The following is a 24,296-nucleotide window of genomic DNA, read 5'->3' as shown; positions in this document are numbered from 1 at the left end:
AGATGATGACTGCAAAGCAGTCGAAACATGTACTGTTAATGATTTAATAAAATTACCAAAGGCAAATAAAGGTATCTATTAGGTGGCTAAATATATCTTCGATTGTTAGATTGTCATATCGATATGGACATGAAGTGGATAGTTTGTAATAAGTTGCTTTACGTCACACTGACACAGATAGGTCTTTTGGCAACGATAGGACAGGAAGGAGCTAGTAGTGGGAAGGAAGCGTCTATGGCCTTAATAAAGTACAGCCCCAGCATTTGCTTGGTGTGAAAATGGGAAATTACGGAAAACCATCTTCAGAGCTGCCAACAGTGGGGCTCGAACCCACTATCTCCCGAATGCTGGATACTGGCCGCACTTAAGCGACTGAAGCTATCAAGCTCGGTATTCAAATTTTAGTAGAATCCTTAGAAGAATGAGTATTCAAGAATTGAACCAAAAGATACTCGTGTAGAATTAACAAAACTTACAATATTTTCATGAGCGAGCACAAACACTTGACACGTGCTAAACATCTGGTCCTGACAGCCCCTATGTCGTTGGAAGACACATTGGTTTTCTTCCAATTTACTGTCCACTATTAATCGCACCCTCCTTTCCAAAATGTCTCCAAATACTTTGCCTGGTATACTATTCAAAGAAACACCTTGGTTAGTTGTTGCAATCCTTCCTGTTCCCTTGTTTATAGATAGATGCAATTACTGCTTCCGTGCAACCAAATGGTACCTTACTCTTATTCCATGCTAACCCTATTTTTCTATGAAGTCTTTTTTATCCCTACCTTCCTGCTATATTTCACCATTTTAGGTTTAATTTCATGTACTCCTGTTGCTTTATGACTGTAGTTTATTTACCATCCTCTACACTTCTTCAAGAATACTTTCATTCTCGTTATTGTTCTTCTTCCAGTGAACTTGGTTGTTCAACATTTCATTAGAAAGATTTCCTTTCACAGTGAGAAGATTTTCAAAATATTTCTTCCATTTGTCCAGTGATTCCCTACTCCAGATTTACCCAAATGCTATTAATTTCCCTTTTCCCTCTTCCATTACTGTTAATATTTCCAAACATAGCATGGCAAGACATTACCTCCTGAATATTTTCTGTATCTCAGAGACACTAAACAGACACTTGAATGAAGTTCGCCTGCGCAATTATGTATTTTGCAATGTTATTTGGTTGCTATTTTTTCTGTTTCCATATTGGTTGTTCCCTCCTCAAACGTAGTCTTGCTGGTTGGCTGCATCCAGGGGGTCTTGCTGGTTGGCTGCATCCAGTGTATCTCTCAATTTTTCCTTTATTTCTCAGACAACTTGCTTGTCTAGTTACGGGTTCTTGTCAAACCCAAAGCTGCTGGACTGTAAGCATCGGAGTGAAAGGTTGACGATTCTGGCACTGAATGGGCATGTGAATGGGTAAGTGTTTGTGATCTCTGTGTGTGCTGTGTATACGTGCTGGGCTTGAGGCCCAGTATGCACCCTTGCTCTGATTGCCAGTATGGCATTACTACTTTAACTTTGTTCTTCGTTGGGCCAGTATGCTCTTTACTCTCTTTATTTTCTATATACTTTATGTAAGAGAGGGAAAAATATCTTTGACAGAACACTATCCATATCGAATAATATATTCAGAATTAACTTTATTTGCAATCAGTTGAAGTATGCTCCAGTAGGAGATTTTTCTTTTGAGAATTTTATTTATTTGTCTTCAGGTCTTTGTGTGCTCTTTGCAAAGTTTGTAATGTTTGTATATTTTGTAAAGTTTGTTGCTGAGTTGTGTAAATATGAATTACAGATGATAAACTGGTTGTTAAAAACTTTCGACCCACCTTTGCTTCCCCTATGGCGTCTTCCTTTCCCAAGCGCCTTATGCTAGTACCTTCTGAAAGTGCACACTGTGAATTGATTTCTTGATGTGATTTTTAACATGTACTGATGTATGTTTTCTAGCTTAACTTAATCTCTAGAGCAGGATTTGGGGTTGATAAGGCTGTGTTAAGGCTTCCATGTTCGTTGACAATTCTCCAGCAAGTATGGCTGACAAATTCAGAGTGAGTGATCACTCAGATGAATAGTTATTTTCAGGCAGTGGAAATTCCCAACCACACCCTCTTCCCCAGATTTCAGGATGGGATGGTTTTAAGTATATGTATTTTAGTGTCAGTTTCACAGGATTCCATTAAGAAAAGATTTTCACTGACTACTTAGTCTGGTTATGGGCAGGTTTCACAGTATACAGCAAAGGTGAATAAATAAATGAATGAATTATATATATAAATAAATAAATAAATAAATAAATAAATAAAACACATTGATGATCGTAATATAGTACTTTATTGTTTTGGCCTGATTTTGTCAAAATGATCCGGAGGAATTTTCTTGCAATGCTTCACTTTACAAATGATCAATTGTTCTACTTGTTCCAGTGGTAATGGCTCCAGTTTAAATGAACTGAAAGCGAACCTAGAGGATATTGCTGACAGTGGTGTGTATGAAAATACCAATGCAGACGACAAGGAGCGGTAAGTTGATCATACATTTTTATTGGAGATGGGAGTAGTTTTTTCTTTTCTTTTAACTAGAAAAAGAACTATGCAATGATCACATATGTGCCATTCTAGATTTATGAAACATGTGAGAACCTTCTTGTAATTTGTTTATCAAAATCTAGTAGATATAAAATTAAAGATGAGCAACACCTGAAAGGAAGGACTAATTATGATTCCAGAACTCCTTCCTGTTGAATCTGTGTAAATTAGTTGCAGTATTGTTTTCCTTTTCTGAGGATCCCTCAATACTAATCTTTTCCGCTGTTATAACTTGATATACTGGGGGCTAAGTGGCTCAGATGATAGAGCGCAGACTTTCTGAACCCTAGTTCATGCGTTTGATCTCAGATCTGTGTGTTGTTATTTGAAGGTACTCAAATACGCCAGTCTTCTGTCATTTGATTTACCGACATGTAAAGAACTCTTGTGGGACAAATTTTCTGGCACCTTGGAATAACCGTAAAAGTAGTTAGCAGTATGTGAAAACATTACCATTATCTTTTTTTTTACTTTTTGGTTTAATATACTGTATAGTTCTTGTTCTGTAAATCGATGGCCTAGAATGAAAACCCTCGTATCTCACAAAGTTCTTCCTATCCATTACTTCCCTTAAGACTGGTTACGCCTCCCAGCCACACATGAATACGCAGTCCATCAGAACAATGTTCATTGTGTTCTTTATTCCTATGCCGACTTGTGAAGGAAAATGAACCTTATCGTACCGTACTATAGGAAAGTATGTCTCCATAACATATTTACTGACTCCTACAGTCTAATTGTATAAGGTTCATTTTCCTTTACGCATCAGCATAGGAAAATAAACCCAATGAACATTGTTCTGATGGACTGCATATTCATGTGTGGCTGGGAAGTGTGACCAGTCTTAAGGGAAATAATGGATAGGAAGAACTTTTTGAGATACGAGGTATTCAATCTAGGCCATCGAAATAGGAGCATGAAACGTTAAAAGTCTGAATCGTGATGGATTAGAGAATCTTATAAGAGGAGTGGATAGACTAAAGTTAAATGTCATTGATATAAGTAAGGTGCATTGGCAGAAAGCACAAAACTTCTGGTCAGGCAACTACAGAATCATTGTCACAAACAGAGCAAGTTGGCCATGCAGTTAGGGTCGCAGAGCTGTGGGCTTGCATTAAGGAAATGGTGGGTTCGAATCCAAACATTGGCAGCTCTGAAGATGATTTTTCATCATTTCCCATTTTCACACCGGCAAATGCTGGGGCTGTATCTTAATTAATGCCCCGGCTTCTACCTTCCCAGTCCTAGCCCTTTTCAACCCTTGCGTCACCAAAAACCTTTGATGTGTTAGTGTGACGTTAAACCACTAGTAAAAGAAAAATCATTAACACAATATCAGATGGAGGAAATAGCAGAAGTTTGTTTTACCATCTACAGTGCTCTCTGCCTTCCCACTTACCTGCTTCCTCATTTTATCCAGTGAACACTCCGTAAAAAATTACATTCTCTCTGCAAGGATCGCTAGTAGCTTAACCGTTGCAGCAGCTTGTCCTTGTCAGTCAGCATTCTCTTATTGTTTCATTTTTGTAAAATATATAGTGGTGTTTCTGGAAGTGCTTGCTCTGGTTTTGGTTTGTTTTGGTACATATACAAGTGTTTCATGGCATGGATTCTATTGGACAAGAAAATACTTCTCTGTGGAAAAATTCATCCCAGTAAGTGCAGTCTCCCTAAAGATGTGATTCATGGAGGAGAGTATGAAAAGGGCTCAAAATAATTAAATGCATTGACGAGCATCATGATATCATCTGTACCTGAGCATGGCGATATTGTGGAGGACACCAGCATAGAGTTAGTAAATAATACACTAGAGGTAGCACTGGCGCTGCAGTCACGTGCGAAGTTGAACGAGCGCGCTGTTTGGCAAAAGCTGAATTGTTTGGCACTGTCACTACTGGAGCTTCCCGATAAATTGAAGTATATACTTCTCTGAAAGAAAATGCCAGTCTCCCGTACAGCTTATGGCTGCATAGAGGGGTTCATAAAGGGCAGTGGTGTATCATTTCACAGGTATGTTTCCTTGAAATTACGGTAATTTCCGTGCGTATAAAATAATACTTTTCATGACACTTGTGAATTGGCCTACTTGGGCTGACTTCAAGACTGATTTCCCTGTTGGCGTGAATGAGATTCTTTGGATCTTTCCTTGAAGACTGAAATTAATGTTTTAGCAAATATAAGGGATGGCATTTTCCTTTCACTGAATGGCCATGCCTTTGAAAGTGAGTATCCAGAAAAATCATCTGCGTGATACCGAGCGAGTGGCTGCAGGCTTTAGGTCACGTAGCTGTCAGCTTGCATTCGGGAGATAGTGGGTTTGAACCCCACTGTCGGCAGCCCTGAAGATGGTTTCCAATTTTTATACCAGGCAAATGCTGGGGCTGTACCTTAATTAAGGCCTCAGTCTTTTCCTTCCCACTCTTAGCTCTTTCCTGACCCATAGTCGCCGTAAGAGCTATGTGTGTCGGTGCGACGTAAAGCAAATTGGTACAAAAAAGAAAATAAGAAAAGATGTGCATGATAGCCTGGAATTGTGCTCCGTTTTTCACTTTTTGTGTGTATTTATAATATTAAAAGCTATTGAATTATTCTCTGTACATACAGTTTGTTGCTTTCCCTTCATACGGTACAGTACGTGTGGCAGTCCCCATTCATACCTTCTAAAATTTAGAGGCTAGATGTGCAACACCGTGTGAACATATGAGTCCTTTACTTTCGACAATATTATTCCCTTAAATGTCATATTCATAGGACTATATACAAGCATAATAAATTATTGACAGAGCGAGTTGGCCATGCGGTTAGGGCCGCGCAGATGTGAGCTTGCTTTCTGGAAATAGTGGGTTCAAACTCCACTGTCGGCAGCCCCGACGATGGTTTTCCGTGGTTTCCCATTTTCACACTAGGCAAATGCTGGAGAAGTACCTTAATTAAGCCCACGGGCGCTTTCTTCCCACTCGTAGTCCTTTCCTATCCCATCGTTGCCATAAGGCCTATCTGTGTCGGTGCGATTTAAAGCAAATTGTAAAAATTATTCTAAGTATTTTTCAGTTCTCTCCAATCATATAATTTTAATTTACCACTCTCCCTTTCCATTAACTGATATCATTTTACAAGTTAAAATCTTAAAGAAAATCATACTTTTCAGGAAAAGCTAAATAAAAATTCCATAATAGGCTGAAACAACAACCGAGTGTCATATTTCCACTTGTGATCGCGTTTAGAAAACATTGATGATGATGATAATAATAATAATTGTACCGGGTGGTACACCTCCACGTCGCTAATTCGAACTTTGCGCCAGTTGAAACTCCTCTACTGGAGGAAGTCTGAACTTTATCTACTGTGTTAATTTTCTAGTTTCTCAGAAAATGTCACTACTTGCAAATTTTGAAGTTTCTGAACTGGGTCGTTTTCGATGTATTTTTGTTTTGCCTGTAGTAAGAAGTGTGGACATTCTCTTCCAGACGGCACTACTGAAGAAATACAATTATGCACCCTAGTGCGAAGTGAAAGAACTATGTTTTTGAAGAAATTTTGTGTTCATAAGTTTGTTCTTTGTTAAATTTCTTTCAGTTATTGTTTATGTTGGCAATATTAACCCCTTCCTTCCGCCAGGTTTGAATTTAGCCAATCCCGAATTTCTTTAATTAATTTATGACCAATCAGGTGTATCTTCTTCAACTTGGATATGTTGCTTAACCCTAGCCAATAAAATTCCTATGGGAGGGTGTTCTCATTCCTGAAACGCCTCAAACTTTCCGCAAGAGTATATAAACTGCTGATTTTCGGGTCTCCGCGCCACTTCAGTAACATCTTTCAGTGTGTAAAGTACGTAGCAGGGGGCGGGAAGCGCCTCTTTCTTCGGGCAGCAGTTCATCCACAAGGTAATGGCCGTTTAATAACTTCTTTTCTTGCTAGCTCAGCAGTTTAACTCTCGGGGCAGGTCCGAAGCCTTACCATGTAACTTTCCCTTAAAATGTAAAGACACTCGGTATCAATTATATCTGTTTAAACTATAAATTGGGATAGAGAGTGCTTAACCCTCTCGAGCTCCCACTCATATTGCTTTGAGGTGAACTTATTTTCTCAACCGTTTCTTCCATTCTAGCGTAATGTAAATTGTCTTCTCATATAAGTCACCTCTTTAGTATGGGATTAGCCCATGCATTAACGGCCTAGTGCCAAATAGGTTTTAAACAAAATGTATTAGGAGTGCAGCTTCGCCTCCTCTCAAGTTGGTATTTTAGAGGCCAGTTAATTATCCTGTTTCTTTACTTAGTAGGCCTCAGTAGTTTGGGTATTTTACCCCTGTTTTCATGTCCTGGGAGGACAACTTGAAAGTGGAGTTTGGTGTGGCCTTTGATAGGCTGGAACTTAAGAGCGGGTTGCTCTTTCTAAAATTGTGTTTTCTGCGCGCCTCAAGGAGGCTTTACTGTGTAATTGGGAGCAAGTGCTCCTGGGCATGATTGGGATCTTCTGCCCCTTTGTTGAATTCTGTATATCGTAAGGTTGGGCTTATAGCTCAAGAATTAGGTGTCTGGCTCTCGGAGCCCAAATCCTGTAATCATTGTAATTGTACATTTTCGAATTGTGTTTCGGCTACTGAGTACCTGTTCTATTTGTTATTTCTTAATCTTTAAAAGAAAATATAACCTTGTTAAATTTTATCTTAACTTTAATTTTGTATTTTGGGACCTGTTCACCCCCGCACCTTCTTTCACCTCTGCACATCCACCATACTCCGTAACAATAATAATAATAATAATAATAATAATAATAATAATTTTAAAAAATGACCGGGCGAGTTGGCCGTGCGCGTAGAGGCGCGCGGCTGTGAGCTTGCATCCGGGAGATAGTAGGTTCGAATCCCACTGTCGGCAGCCCTGAAAATGGTTTTCCGTGGTTTCCCATTTTCACACCACCTTCACTGTACCTTAATTAAAGCCCGAGGCAAAAGCAAGTCTGTCCCAATCGATAAGTTTGCAGTGAAGCCTTATTAAATCTTTCCTGGAATACTCCCATAATCTGTCTTATTGTCTGCCCTGTGTGTTGTAGTTCATGCACCCGCACACTTGCCACTAACCACTCCTCAATAGTGTAACTCTTGCCGCTCACATCTACCATGGCTTCACACTAACACTTGACTGCGACAATATGTATTCCCACACTTGATTCCAACAATTAATAAGAAGTAATATAGATACCAACCTGCATAAATAACATTTGATACTAAACAGTTACAGGGGTATGGGGACTTCTTGCCCATCCTGTATATCACTGTAAGAAATGTGAAAGGAAGTTTATAGTCTCCTAGTATTATTATGTTACCTCTTTGTAAAAACTAATTTTTATCAAATATTTCATAAAAATAATTGTAGAGCTCAATATTGGAATTAGGTGAAAAATACATTACTAATATACAATTTTCTTTCACTTCTTCCCTAGTCCCATATCATGAAACAGGACTAAGGGGTAGACATTTGCGTGGTCCTTATTTTTCAACTTTCAAATTTCTTCGTCCACAACCCCTAATTTCCTTCCTTCGATTATAAGAAGAGTTTTAATACCTATTTTATTGAAATTGAAGAAGAGGAACCCATGCCGCAGTGGCTGGGAAGATGCGTCATGTTGCCTTATTCCTGGATATGCGTGTGCTCGACTGCTGTCTACATTTAGTTGAGTGTCAGCTTCCATCTGGTAATGTCGTGGATGTTTTTTAAAATCATGGCGAGTAGTTTAAGAAGTTGTGACACAGTTATTTATTTAATTGGTGAAGTTAAACACCAGAGCAGTGGAAATAAATTACTACCTAATTGACAAAATTTTTCAGCCTTGTTTTATAACATACATGAGATGAAATTGTCAGTGAAAGTGCTAATTTAGTTGTGTGTGAATGTGTAATATTTTGGGAGAAGGCTAGGATTCCCACAAAACTTTCATCTCACTGTAAAAAAAAAAACCTGCAAAAGAAAGTGCCCACAAAAGGACAAATACTCATAAAGAATGAGAGCATAAGTTTCCTGCAAATCTAAATAATCTCTTCAATGTTGCTCATGCTAATGCTTTCAACATGATAGAAATAGAAGAGGATAAACTTTTCTTATTACGTCAAAGAGAGCCCGGACGAAGAGGTTATCTTGGCGGTGTTGACCGAAAGTTTGCATTGAAAGACGAAAGGACAAAAATTACAGTTATGAAAGAGGTGGGAAAAGAAGATGAAGAGCAATAACAGTTCACAGTTTCTGCAGATTACTAATGATTTGTCGGAAGAATGAACTGAACTGAGCAACTCTGATGGTAATCCCATTTTTACAGAACCCTCCACAAGTTCAGCTTCAATTCCTGGTTATGATGCAACTGTAGATAAAAGGAAGGCAAATTCTTAAAAGGAAAAGGAATGTGGATGAAAGTGTTTTGACATTAAAACTAGTAGCTGTTTTAGACCGATTTCATTTAAGTCAGAGAGACTGTGTGTTCATCTTTGAAGCGACAGCTGAGGTCTTGGGACATAATGTTCATGAAATTATACTTAATCAAAGTTTAATTCAAAGATATTGAGAACAATTGAGGAAGAAACATTCAGAGAAGACTCCAAATTTTGTAACTGTTCACAGGGACTGTTAGCTGGTACCTGCTTTAAATGTAAGGGATTCATGAACTGAAAGATTACCAATCATCATAACTTATGAAAATCAAGAACAATTAATTGGTGTGCCTGCATTACAAAATTCTAGTGTGAAAGAACAATCCCGGGCAGTTTGGAATGCCATAAAAATTTAGAGACTGGATGAGAAAGTTCAAATTCATTGTTGTGACACCACTGCATCCAACACAGGTGGTTTTGGTGGAGTTATTACTTTGCTGGAACAGTTGGCAGGAGGAGACATGTTGTTTTCCCTTGCTGTCGTCACATGTACGAGCTAGTGTTAGAACTATGTTCGAAAATGAGTTACCCCAAGTGGCAGTTCGTCCTGATGTAGCATTTTACAAAAATATAGGGAAAAGTGGAATAAAATGGGAAAAAACAAATTATGAAGATGGTCATGAACATTTACACAAGGCTTTCAGTGATGTCAAAATTGAAGGACTCTTTTTTTCTTTTTTTTTTTTTTTTTTTTTAACTAACTAAAACGGGAACACCTGAAAAATGATTACCGTGAACTCATTGAATTGTGCATCATGTTTTTGGGTGGTAACTGTGGATTGAATCTAAAGGTAGGGCCACCTGGAGCTTTGCATCATGCAAGATGGGTGGCCAAATTAATTTATTACCGAGCTCGATAGCTGCAGTCACTTAAGTGCGGCCAGTATCCAGTAATCGGGAGATAGTGGGTTCGAGCCCCGCTGTCGGCAGCCCTGAAGATGGTTTTCCGTGGTTTCCCATTTTCACACCACGCAAATGCCGGGGCTGTACCTTAATTAAGGCCACGGCCGCTTCCTTCCACTTCCTAGGCCTTTCCTATCCCATCGTCGCCATAAGACCTATCTGTGTCGGTGCGACGTAAAGCAAATAGCAAAAAAAAAAAAAAAAGAATTAATTTATTCATTAAAGATGTTTTTCTTTCTTTCTCAGTTGTCCCTCATTGTCAGTGAATTGGATGGCCTAAAGAACATTATTTTGTCTGCTTGTGGTAAAAGCAGTGCTTTTTTTCTGGAGAAAAGTTAACTGGTACTCACGCCACCCATCGCAAACGTAGAATACTGGATTCGCAGGCTACAGTTTCTTTGGTGTCATTGTACCTACTTCACTGCACCATTGCAAGAAACAAGAATGAAGATCTACGTTTTTGTGGCCTACAAAACAAAAACAAAAAATCTATGAAACCCCCCCCCCCCACAGTTTTTTTTTTTTTTGTGAGTATGGGGATTTTGTACTGTGATACAAATATTCTGGACTTACTTTGCATATCCCCAGTACATCACTCTAAAACTACTTTCTTCCACTCTTGTTCTTCATATACTGGCCACCATCTTAGTCAATCCCTTGATCCTCCCGCTCCCCTGACGTCAATTCTATTTCTCGTATTTTCCAGAACGAATTCACATTCGTATAAATGTGTGCCACCTGCCTAACCCGGCAGGTTGAATGAGAGCCCGTTCCCTGCTGAGTGTGCGAGCACATTATCTTGGGCGGAGCTGTTTCTCTGCCCCATCTACTGCAATTCTTTTCCAAGTGAGACATAGAGGGCAAATAATGCGACATATCTTCTCTTATTATTCTATTCATCGTTGCTGACGGAGTTGGGAGATTAATCAATTTACAGGCCACTATTTTTCATTCTGTGTCAATGGGTTACAGACTTTCAAACTACTCTAGGGCTTACATTGTCTTTCAGTGCATTCGAACTGTTCTACTCTGTAATGTATTACGCAAATCGTCATGTGTTTTGGACTCATTGCTTCGAGCATCTAACAACAATATTTTCTAGTCGTGTGTCTCGGTTTTCTTCACTTCCTCCATTCCCAAGTCTATCCTATATCTTGTTAAAAAAAATTGTATCATTCACAGTATATAGATTTTTACGATATTTTATATGAGAATTTAACAACCTTAGCTTCTTTTTTATTATTTGTCTAGCAATTTTTAGTGAATTTGATTGTTGATCATGTTAAATAGGCTTATTTTCTTACCTAAATTTATATAGTACCTATTTATTATCCAAATATATTCCCCTGGCTCATTAGTGTTTGTAAACATTTCTGGCACAGATGTATCTACATGTATGGGCCTAACTCAACTGATTTTAGTAAAGTTGTTTTCATCACCCTTTTTCTTTTTTGGTAAGCATCTGGGGCTAACATTTTTGTGTAACTTATCTTAAACTTGCAAACTTGCATTGGAAATTATTCCTGCAATCGTTAGTTGTTATCCCCCGCTGGCTGGAAATGTACAAAGTATATTTATTGAAATAAGAGTAACTGTTATTATTAAAACTATCACAGCAGATGTCTAGTGTACTCACTCCGCTGAGGCTCTGCGGTGTGTGATGCTCTTTTCTTTTTCATTCACGAGATTGCTGATAGGAGCGTCTACCGGCGATCTGCGAACTGTTACCAACTGTTACAAAATTATTTACAGCTATTAAATTACATTTTTTTCTTGCTGTGCGGGCAGTATGCGCCGCGGTCATAGTTAAGAGCCTCAAGAAGGGAGTGTGGCTCCCAAAGGGGGCCACTGTTCTCATGACAGAGCTTGACCTGGATTTACAATTACAGCTACTAAATTACATTTTTTTATTGGCGTGCGGGCAGTATGCGCTGCAGCCATAGTTAAGAGCCTCTCGAAGGGAGTGTGGCCACTGTTCTCATGACAGAGCTTGGCCTGGATTTACAAGATGGCTTACAGCTATAAAATTATTTTTTTTCGCATGCGAGGTAACACCGTGTTTTTATTTTGCGTGGGTTGGTAATGGAAGCAGCAAGTTAGGAATTCTGGGAATGACGTCATATCGGCCGTTGGCTGTGCTCATACCTGACCGGCTAGTGATCAATGGCGCATGAACTCTTCCATTACGTTATAAGAGTAAATATACCTTTTTAGGCAGGCTGGGTGGGTCCCTGGCGTTAGTAATGAATATATCTCTCTTCTACAAGCATTTTAAGGTATAATTCTTATATATCTCTTAGCGAAGTTGTGTGATATAGACTGGAGTGAGTATGCTAGATTTCTACCACTATCACTTCCTTTAACTACATTTATCGTTGTCACACTCTACATTCCCAGCACCCTCTGGCCTTAATACCTTCCACTGCATTTGCTTTCTATAATAAGTTTTATTTTTTTAAATTATTATTATTATTATTATTATTATTATTATTATTATTATTATTATTATTATTATTATTATTATTATTATTATTATTATTATTATTCTTGCTCTGTAAGGTATACATATATGTTTAGATAAAAATAACAGTTCTGAACCAGAGCTGCTGAAATGTTTTCCACAGTTCTGATACTATTGTTCTAAAGGATTAACAGTTGTAAATTCTTCAACTTATGTTTACACACTTGTACAATAATATTTTAAATGTAAAAATGTGTACAATTTTCAAAACCTCCTAGAAGTCTCAAGTATTAATGGATTTTGATGATTCCTGCACTAGTTTGTTGATATTTCTGTACATAATGTTATGAAGCAGAATCATTCTTATTACTTAATTTTTTGAAGTAACTGAAGTAAGGTTACCAAAAAAATGTAAATTTTTTACAATATATTATTATAATCACCTCTATCTTCTCTGTTTTTAACATACATTTCAACAACGGAGATTCACAACATGCCCTAGTTTACGATATTTCATTTGACATGTAAACAGACTTCCTAGCTCAATTTATACTGCTGTTATTTGATTTTAAATGCAGGAAGTTGCAGTAATTTCATAAATCTGAGAAAATGAGGGTTGAAAGTTGGCAATAAGATTGTTAAGTCCCTATTCAACTTTGAACCATAGAATTTTCATGCTCCATAGATCGGGGCTCTTCTTTAAGTTTTTTTAATCCTTTTGCAACTTTCTTCTTCCCTTTAGGTACCTTCTGCGCTGTTTTTGTTTGGGTGTAGTCTGGTGTTTTCTCATACGTAGACGGAGCTCATCTGCTTCGAACATTCCAGTCACAGTATACTTTCCAGGTGCAATCTTTGTTCTCTTCAGGACCTCTATTTCTACTTTGTTGCCACAGTTGAAGTGCAAAACAGCATCGATAATGCCTAATTTCAGTGTAGCAAGACCGACATATGTCTCCTTTGTACATCGTCACCATATTGTTCCATTGACTGATTCGTCGACGTTTTGTGTCAAACCATGAAGATATTTGGACAGCACGTTTGGGTCACAAAGTCTCTCATATATGGGTTTCACAACATTGAGAACTTCTCATGATATACCAGGTTTATATTTGTAGTTGTTGAGCTGATTATTGCCTTTGGCTCGCTGGTATGAACACCAGCTATCCTTCCCTTGGGGAAACCTGTGATGTGTTGGCCTCTCCACAGTAGTTGTCAAATGATAAAGTGTTGCCTATATGGCATTCCTCATCTCTTGTATGTTGCTTGTAGCAGAATGCAGGGCTATGCCAAAGTAGTTTTGGTGATTATCAATCAGGGCTTGAGTCGGTTTCCCTTTCCCTCCCAATTTCTTTTCCTGGGCAAGTTTATGGTGGGCTGTGCCTAAACGCTTTTGATATTGCTCAATACATTCCAGCTTATTTGTTACTGTTATATGGAACAGATTCAACTACACACTTATGGCGTTTGGAGTCCCCATCTCCGTAGAAATCAACGTATTCTAACCCTCTGGTTCCTTTGAACGAGTAAACTTTTTTTAGCTCCATATGGCTCCATGTTTTGCTAAATAAGAAACAGACTCTTTATCATCATGCTTCACATTCAGACTTCAACATAGGTAACTAAAATGTTAGTAAAAATGAAGACATGACATTAGTACATTTACTATTTCAGTAACTTCCAAATTCAACCCACAATGCTCGTGCTGCATCTTCACGTGAACGTTCTTTGCTCTTTGTGTTGGTAGCAAGATGTCTTCCTTTCAGATACCAGGAGTTGACATATGGTAGAGATTGAAAAATCTTATAAAAGTGCTTGATAAACATCTTGATAAACTCACAGTTGTCAGGTGTAGAGAAGCCCTTGCTGATCTCAGTGTTAAGTTCATTTGCGAGAAACCACATTCACATTCGGAGGTAGGAATGGGAATGCTTTTGATGGTGTTTACGAGTCCATTTTCTTCTCAGCAAGAAATTCACAATGAGCTTTGCCTACACAAATTTTGTACTTCAGCTTCACTAAAAGTGATATTCTTCTGAACATTATCTGGCCAACATTCAGGATACAGTACTTTTGTCCATTCTGGTATTTATGTCATCTTTTGTTAACAGACGATTTTCCATCCGTCGTCTTAAGCTGTCATAGATCATTTCAGCATCAAGAGAGCTTTTTGCATTGGTAACTCAATTTTGTTCTCTCTTCTCCAATTTCAAATTCCCAGCTGCACTTCAAGCATCACAATAGTTAAGACACACTATTAAATTTCCTATCTTCAAACAGAAGAATCTGCCTGGTTATTACTTTTTGAGGCTCATAAAGAGTCATATCGCGTGCTTGTAGTTCAATGCTGCGTTCAAACAAATCTTGAAGAGCATCACACGTAAGACTGGGATCGAGAATAAAATCAACATTCGTAATTTTTATTTCAAGAGACGATTGTAGATAACTCTTTTACTCTTATCACTGTTCTCATCCTGTTTTCCTCTTTCAAAATTGCCATGAGTAAGCCTTGGTTTTTCCAAACTTCAAAAGCATTTCTGTAACTTGAAGCTACTCAACGAGTATTTAGACTACTTCCACTGTGGAACAGTTGCTGGTACCCCCTGTGGGTGGGGGCGCAGATGAGGAATGCACCCACAGCATCACCTGTCTGTTGTAAGAGGTGACTGAAAGGGGCCCCAGGGCCCTCAACTTGGGAGCGTAGTTGGCGACCACGGGGCCCTTAGCTGAGTCCAGGCATTGCTTCCACTCACTTGTTCAAGGCTCCTCACTTTCATTTGTCCTGTTCGACCTCCCTTGGTCAACTCTTGTTCTTTTCTGACCCAATGGTATTAGAGCATTTGAGACCTAGGGAGTCTTTCATTTTCATGCCCTTTGTGGCCCTTGCCTTTCTTCGTCCGTTACTTCATTTTTTTAAGTAACAGATCCCTCCTTTTTTCTTTTTTTCTCCCTCTCCCTGCCCCCTGGGGGTGGGGGACGCTGATGTAAAATACACCTACAGTATCCTCTGCCTGTCTTAAGAGGTGACTAAAAGGGGCGACCAAGGGATGATTGAATCAGAACCATGAAACTACTTATGATTAGTACCATCACACGGGGAACCCCTTGGGTCGCCTTTACTTGCGAGTAGTACCACTATGTTAGGTATTCAATAGTTTTGTGATTAGTAGCAGCAAAGAGCTGTTCACTGTGGGTTTACAGTACCTGTGATTAGTACCACTAAATGCGAAACACCACAGGCTTACGTTGCCCGTGATTAGTACCATTATGTGAGGAACCCCATGAGTCTGGACGCTGACTGTGGTTGGTAGCACAATATGAGTGACACCGTGGGTCTGCGTTGCCTGTAATTAGCACCCACTGTATGAGGAACACCATGGGTTTGCGTTGCCTGTGAGTGCTGGAGTGTGAGAAACACCAGAGGTCTGCATTACCAGTGTTACGTACAATACTTGTGAGTAGTACCATAATGTATGGAACACTGTGAGTCTACACTGCTTTAGATTAGTATCGCAACATGACAAATACCATGGTTCTACTGTACTAGCGATAAGTACCCTTACGAAGGGCTGTTGACCTGTATTTTGGACCCCTTTAGACAAGAAGCATCATCGATTCAGGATTGTGCTTTGGAAGCAGTCCCTTGGTCGATAATACAGTTGTTCTAAGATAGTTTCTGGGAAGGTGGGGCACTGCAGGTCATATCCACTGATTGTTTCAAATTCATATTCATCCATTCATTCTTCATCATCACTTTCTCAATTCTGGTCAGTGGATGATTTTCTACTTTTAAATTGTCATTATATTTAGTCTCATTTCATACCATTAGGGGCCGATGACCTAGATGTTAGGCCCCTTTAAATAACAAGCATCATCATCATCATCAAGAAGTCAAGTCTATGGTTTGTGCAGTGCCAAAACAAGACATGTGGATATTGGTCCTTAACCAAAGTCATTATGCCTTTCTTTATTTCCCCCATCATCACAGCAGCCCATTACATGTTACAGCAATACGGTTTTCTTTCAAAAAATTCTTGAAAGAAGCCCAATTTATTCAAAGCATTAATCAGACATCGAGAGATACCTTGCTCAGACATATTTTGCAACTCAACAATATCAAAAATAGATTTGTATGCTTGTCCATATCAGGAAGCATTGTACTAACATTATTATAGATGATAATTGTCAAATAGTGGTGCTCTCTTCAGTTAGCAAAGTAATCTTGCAATTAGATTCAGTTATTTTCTTCATTAGGATTTTCCTCATTTCAGCTCCAATATGCTTAACTATGTTGATACAAGTATTGGTTAAATGAAGAATTCAGCCCATGTTGCTACCATTCACTTCATGGGGATCAATTTCAGATTCAAAATCATTGGATACCTGATTTTTCATGGAAAATTTATAGACTGTTATAAAGATTTTGGAGGTTATTTCTTTGTCATGTTCAAACGATTGATTAAAAGAGACCTCCAACTTTCTTCTGCAGCAGTTAATATGTTAGTGGTAGCCTTATGAACGGAACTAATTTTATGATCATGGATATTTTTTATTATTATTTTTAGAGTCTTTTTTTTTTTTTAATTTCCACCAAAAGAATTAATCTGAACGTTTTCACATAGCAAAGCAAAGTCACCTTCGTACAGGCCATGAAGGCCCTTGGAGAAGTGGAAGGTAAAGGCTTCCACCATTGTTAACCTCGGCACGTGATGTGGTAGAGTGGTTAGCTCTACGCCCGACCGCCTTTGCCCCCAGGAATTAACCTGCTACTCATTTTTGGTGTAGGCTGAGTGAACCTTAGGGCCATATGCACCTCCGGAAGTGGAAATCTCATTTCTTAACTTTTATGACTTCCTGACAGGGATTCGAACCCAAATCCTTCCGGGCGAACCGAGTACGCCTTTACCGCCTCGGCCAGGCAGCCCCTGAACATTTGCACATGGCTTAGAATATTCATACCTTGTTTGTTTCTGTCTGGGTCCAAATTGATTACTTCTTGGCTTATTTTGCAGCCAGGCTTATATTTTTCACTATTAACCAGTCATTTTCTTCCCCGCAAAAATCAGCTTTTTGTTGTAGAATCCAACACTCAGGAAGATTTTCATTCACAGCCACATGTTTGGTAGCTACAACTATGTGTTCAGCTTTTACACATTAGATCGCAGCATTTTCCTCCACTTGTTTTCAGCACGCTACATTCACTTGATTCACCCTCTGAAAGTTTCAATTTCTTACCACCCAGAGCAAAAGAGAAGACCTGAGTAATTTTCAAGTTCATTGCATTTAATTAAGACCCTACCAAACAAACCACTTCACGTTTAGACTGCACAATAGATGCAACCACAGCACAAAAAGCAACAGAGTTAAGTGAACAGGAAGTGAAGCTGATCAGTTATACGAAGGAAGTTCCCATATTTTGAGCGCCAAGCACGTACTGTCGAAAGAGTACAGCTATCGAACCAGATCGATATCATATACTTTATGATACGGTTGATAACTATGGATGAGAGTTAATCTATAGACCCTTCCTGATGCCATAATTCAACATCAGAAAATAATGGCAGCATCTAAGTAGAGACACGTTTTTAAACAATAAATCCAAATCTTCACCACAATTTTTACCGTCCAAAGTTTACCGGTACACATACGGGAGCATACCGGCAGAAAAAAGTCCTGGGTAAAAGTATATGCAAAATGGTGGTTTCCGAGTTCATCAGCAATTGGAGCACCTTACTGTTACTACTCCTACCACTACTATTACTATTACTTGCCTTCACACAAAATACAGTACTTTAAACTGGTTGAGCACCATTTGCTGTAATAAGCAACAGAATTCGGACAGCATGCTTCTTATCTCAGTTATTCTCAAGGCGTGAGGTGATAAACTCACACATCTGGCAATATACAGGAATGTGGATCAGGACAATTGTAGATTATGGTTGCATTTCCACAACTGAGGATTGTACTTGGAAATAGAATCACTTATTATTATTATTATTATTATTATTATTATTATTATTATTATTATTATTATTATTATTATTATTATTGTTATTATTATTATTATTATTATTATTATTAAAAGAAAACTGAATTTATGACTATACTTTACGTCACAATGAACTAGCATTGCTGTACTTTAATTAAACACAAAAAATATAACCTGTGAGATTTGTTGTCACATATACAGAAAATTTGATCTAAATAAAGAAAGCTATTGGCATGAACTTGAATTGAACTATGATATCGCCACTGATTACATTCTTCTTCATGTTATTTATGCATAACATGTCTGATGCTGTAATTACCTGATGTCTGCACACACCACTGTTGAACTTGAAATTCCTGGAAAAACCATTGAGTTGAAGTCGGAAGCCGTCTGCTGTTATCTTATCTTCTTATGTAACCTGAAGTTGACCTACATTCCCTGTCCGCGTGTAGTCAGCTCCAGTGTGTTTACGTCCACTCAATATTTATTGTTAGAAATTGGAAAACTTTATTGAAAGAACCTGTAATATCCAGGCATACTATCTAGTTTCACACATCCTGATAGCTGATATAGAGACTGTTGAAATAAATACAACAGTTCTGAGCAATGTTAGATGTATCTGCGTTAGATTCAATTCTCGAACAAAGTTTGCAAATTGCATAGTAGAATTCAATAAAGAATTCGAAATACCATGACGACTGTTAACTGCAAATATCGTTTAAATTCGATATATATATTTCCTATACATCTGCAGACCACGGCACTAAATCTCTGGTAAATCTACTGAAATAAACTTACATTGCAAAGTTCTACCCCGCAATTAGATGTTGCTGCTTCACTGTCAGCCCAGTACAAGTCTCTACTCAGATCAGACCACTCCTCTTAGACTTCTTCGGTGTGAACACCACTCTTAGACCACCGCTTAGCTCACCTCTGCCCTGACCACCACTCTTAGACAGACTTATATAAACTCGTTGATGATCACTTATCTCCCTACTATCTGGTCATCCCTTCCACATCGACACACGGTAGCTGGTAAATACGGACACACTATCGAAACCACGTGGCCACGCACTATACAAAAGTAGTCCTGTGTCTTAAGAGGTACCCCATGTGTCCAAACCGATGACTACAAAGATATGTCAGCGGAAAAATTACTTGCCTAATACAGCCTGGGTTGCAAAATATCATGCCAGCTCACCTACCCACAGTTACAAGTCACAGCATGACCATTTCAAATTAACAAAATCTCACTTTTTTATCTACAGAATAATTACGAACAAAATTCACTTATCCTATGATTAAATGACATAATATGCATGATACCTAATTATATTACAGTCTACATGATGAAAATCAAAATATATAAAATCTCATGAATTGGGTCAATTAATAATAATAATAATAATAATAATAATAATAATAATAATAATAATAATAATAATAAATAAATAAATAAATAATGCTGAATGAAATAGGTAACCCTGTTGTATGGTTACATTACAATGACTTGTTTTTGTTGAAAGAGTTAAACCAGTATGAAAAAGAAAATGCAATGGTGTCTTCATATGTTCTTAAGAAGTTCTGTCAGCACTCATGGTATTTAAATTAAGAGATTTGTATGATGCCACTGTTTGATGACAAGGTTAGCAACGACATAAATAAGATACATGATTAGAAATCCGAAGCAGGAATCCTGTGGGACCGAAAGGAGGTACACTGTTTTATCTGGTGCAGTTACAAAATGTTTCGGTAAGTTTATTCATGTAGACAATTCTATACATTTAAATTTAGCAGTTTTGCATGAGCTATTCAGAACATGTCAAAATTTATATTAACAAATTACGTTTTGAATATCTTCCACAGTTAAGGAAAATTATGAGTTCATTTCAGTGGAGAGTTTCGACATATTAAAGAACTTAAGCATAGATTTAGATTTCTTAAATATGGGTCCTGCTTCTTGACATGAAAACATTTCCTACCTTAATGCCAAAGAGACTATAAAAGATCTTAAGTTGGTAAATGATATGGCAGAGAGCAGAGTGAAGTTAATGCAAGATTTCAATGGACTCTTAACAGCCAATGAAGAAAAATGGAAATTGTTCTTGCGATGTGTGCCAGATCACCAGAGTCAATACTCTGATTGTAGAAAAGACACATAGAAAAGATAGTGTGCTAAAATTCGTATTGATTTATGGTGTGTTAACACATTTTGTGTTATTCTATTATATAATAATACATTATTATCCTGATTATCCGTGTAATTGCGTGGCAAGGGCACCGCAGATCGCGGAAATCGCAGATAACCCGCAAAAATACTAAACATTAGATGTAAATATTTAAAAAATATTTCAGCATAAAAATATGTTTTATTGTACAAAAAACATAATATGTAAAAATTTTAAATATGTACAGTACAGTAGAAACCTTTGCTCTACATCTAAATCACTAAAATAAAGAATAGTAAACAAAAAAAAAAACAATACTGTACTGTTAACTAAAGGTGTTCAGTTATGCTAGTGTGACCAGATTTCCAAAACCAAAAAGTGACACTTGGAATATTTCAACACTTAAAAAGAGACAAAATGGGCAATTCTGGTATGACCGAGCTCAATAGCTGCAGTCGCTTAAGTGCGGCCAGTATCCAGTATTCGGGAGATAGTAGGTTCGAACCCCACTATCGGCAGCCCTGAAAATGGTTTTCCGTGGTTTCCCATTTTCACACCAGGCAAATGCTGGGGCTCTACCTTAATTAAGGCCACGGCCGCTTCCTTCCCAATCCTAGCCCTTTCCTGTCCCATCGTCGCCGTAAGACCTATCTGTGTCGGTGCGACGTAAAACAACTAGCAAAAAAAAAAAATTCTGGTATGATTTACATAAAAGTTGAATAACATATGATAATATTGTGTAATTATTTTGAACATAAGATACTAACGTGTTAATGATTAGGTACACAGTATCAGAATGATCATCATCATCATTATACGAGGTCATTTTGTCCTCCAAAAGCTTTTCTTCTTTCAGTATTCCCTCATAAAAGTCAATACATGCAATATCAAAGTGTCTCTTAATCACAGTCATTGCTTGCACAGTCTTGGTGTTTAAACAGTTCTTTTCATCTGAACCCAAAAACTCCTGAGAGAAAAACTTCCCTCCACAGCTGCATTTATTCCTGGGAATACCATATAAATTCAACAACTGACAGTAAATTTTTGTATTGGATGTCTTCTTGCTGGAGAACCTTAAACACGTCACACCACGTTTTTGTCCACTCAGCATTTGTGTCCTTCCATTCTTCTCTCTTGGAGTTCACAACATTATTTACATGATTGACTTCATCAAATAACTAACCTTCATCAATGATTATGAATGTTTTGCTATCAATATCACTGATTGTTTTTAGGCTGCTTTGAACTTTAGCCCAAGCTGTTGGAGTGTGCAACTTATTCCATTGAAATGCTCTTAGTGGTTGGGAATGGTGAGTCCATTTACTTAAAGATTCAAGGAAGGTATCATAAAATAAATTTGTAGCGGTTAAAAATATTTTTTTCATCAAAGATGCCCTCACCTTTCAGTTCTGAAATAATCAACATTTTATCCCTTTCCCATTTAAGAGCGGTTACCCAGCCGTAATTATCCCAATAGACACAGCATCATAATCATCACCCCTTTTTAAAAAAACCATAGGAGTCAAACAAATGAAATTAATGTAATTTCTTTTGCATTTCATTTGGTGTGTATATATTTGTATTCATCCTAATTTTGAATCTAAATATTGCCCAAGTTTCCCAAACCATTTCAGTGTCACTCCCTGCCTTACTAATGGACACATGCAAAAGTCTCATAGGAAGTAATCGTCAATAATTCAGGTAAAACAACCACTCATATAAATTAGGACATCTACATGCACCCTTATATCGTGAGTGTCCCCGGCAGGAAGTCGTAAAATTTAAGAAACGAGATTTCCACTTCCGGAGGTGCATATGGCTCTGAGGTTCAATATTTTGCCAGGTAGTATGAATAGCGCCAGTTTTTCTTTGTAAATATTCGGCATGAATATTCATCTGCATTACTACAAGCTCATAAAATTCCCATCCCACAAATAATTTTTCAAAATATATTTTTCTGAACTCCTGGAATGGAAATCATTATTTGAACCAACATTGTTTTCTCATATACAGTAGAGTCTCGATTATCCGACCTAAACGGGACCTGGAGTACGTGGGATCACCGAAAATGTCGGATAATACAGAATAACTTCAAAAATGAACTAAAACAAACAGAAAGACTATACTGTATTACGTACTATGTTTTACGGGACTCTATTTATTGTCTTATTAATTCAATTGTACAGTAGATGCAGTACTCTTTTCTTACTACGCCTGTACCCAGGTGCAGACGTCTTGGCTTGGGCTGCAAGAGTTTTGATGTCAGCATCTTGAAATTCAGCCCAGTCTCATTTCAATTAAAAATCTGATCACCGGTTAATCCTTCAGCAAGAATTATTTCTTGAAATTGTCTTTTAAATTTCACAACCTCATCGGATTTAGCTGACAGTTCTTCTCCACAGATATTAAGCTGCCCAATGCCGTACCGTTTTTCCCACCGATTAAGCCACCCAGCAATAGCAGTAAAATCAGGGTCCCTTTATTAAACTCCTTCTGGATATACACCACCATTTCTTGCAGAATGGGGCCAGATATTGACAAGCCCTTTTCCTGGTTTTTAGTGAACCAAAGAAATAGTGCTTCACTTACTTTTTCATACTCACATTTTTCATTGTTTTTTTCTAATTTTCAGTGCATCACTTGTTGCTCTGGTAGAGCACCACTTTTCAATTTATTCCCTCATATGTTTCCAGTCTCCCACTATAAGACGTCCAACACCATAATCTGAAGCCATTTTTTTGGAGAGTTTCCCCTTTGTCCAGTCTCTCTAACCCACTCTACTTGTCTTCCACAGAAACAGTCACTTTCTTAAGTTTACTCGCCATACTCACAGAGGATATGAAAACTATAACATCCGCACCCAACCAATACTACATTGCAAAATCCTACCGCATGACTGCTAGTGCTTGTCCCACAGTCGCACCCTCCACACCCCGTGTCCCAGAATAGCATCCACCTAAAGATCAAATTAAGCCTACCAGTGTCGGATAACACGGAGTGTCGGATAAGCGAAGGTCGGTTGAGCGAGACTCTACTGTATCCAGTTCATTAGAACATTTATCGCAATATTACTAGTAATATTTCTCTGTAGCCCTGTCGCTCAGACTTCACACAATATTTGTTCAGGTTTTTCATGATTCTCGGAATCATTATCTCTACAACATTCATCAAAATATTATTCTGAATCTCTACTAGAAAGTTCGCTATCTCCACTGATTTCTAATGTACTCCAATTTTGCATTCGTTCAAACCTTGCAACACTAAGGAACATGCATAATTTAAATTAAATTTTAAAAATTGGAAAATAGACCAATGAAATAGTAAGGAAACATATTGCATTGTGATAAGTTACTTTGTTTTCTATCATTAAAAAATTATTTAAAAGTCTCCTTCCGCAAGGCAAGTAAAACACCCTGTGACGTAAGCGACGGGCTGTGACGTCACCATGCAGTACCGCATGAAGCTCTATCAGCCATTGTGCATGATCTGTTACTAAAAGCCAAATATTTATTATTTGTGATCACAAATGATTTCAAAATGACAAAAGAATATTTCAAAACAGCAGTCATTGTACCCTGTGTGGATGTTGTCGTTCATAGTGGCATCATTCTTGCAAAATGAGGCCTGTGTGGATGTTGTCGTTCATAGTGGCATCATTCTTGCAAAATAGCGGACTCTTTTTTTGTCTGCAGAAATTCGTGGAACAAAAGAAAATTGGTATCTTATATATACGTGCAATGTACTGTAATTCGTATAAG

At 37.9% G+C, this 24,296-nt stretch overlaps 1 protein-coding gene across 1 annotated transcript in view; it reads left to right on the top strand.

The window, feature by feature from the left end:
- The window catches only part of LOC136864575 (lethal(3)malignant brain tumor-like protein 3), a 399,309-nt gene that overhangs the window by 339,687 nt on the left and 35,326 nt on the right, over positions 1–24,296 (top strand). The window contains exon 15 of the mRNA XM_067141757.2: positions 2,432–2,527. Coding sequence (XP_066997858.2) covers positions 2,432–2,527 — 96 coding nt within the window. The remainder of the gene's footprint in view (positions 1–2,431; positions 2,528–24,296) is intronic.

Source organism: Anabrus simplex, chromosome 2, assembly GCF_040414725.1.
Source record: "Anabrus simplex isolate iqAnaSimp1 chromosome 2, ASM4041472v1, whole genome shotgun sequence".
In the NCBI taxonomy this organism is placed as follows: domain Eukaryota; kingdom Metazoa; phylum Arthropoda; class Insecta; order Orthoptera; family Tettigoniidae; genus Anabrus; species Anabrus simplex.
The sequence above is the reverse complement of the archived record's forward strand: the minus strand, read 5'-3'. Positions and strand labels throughout refer to the sequence as shown.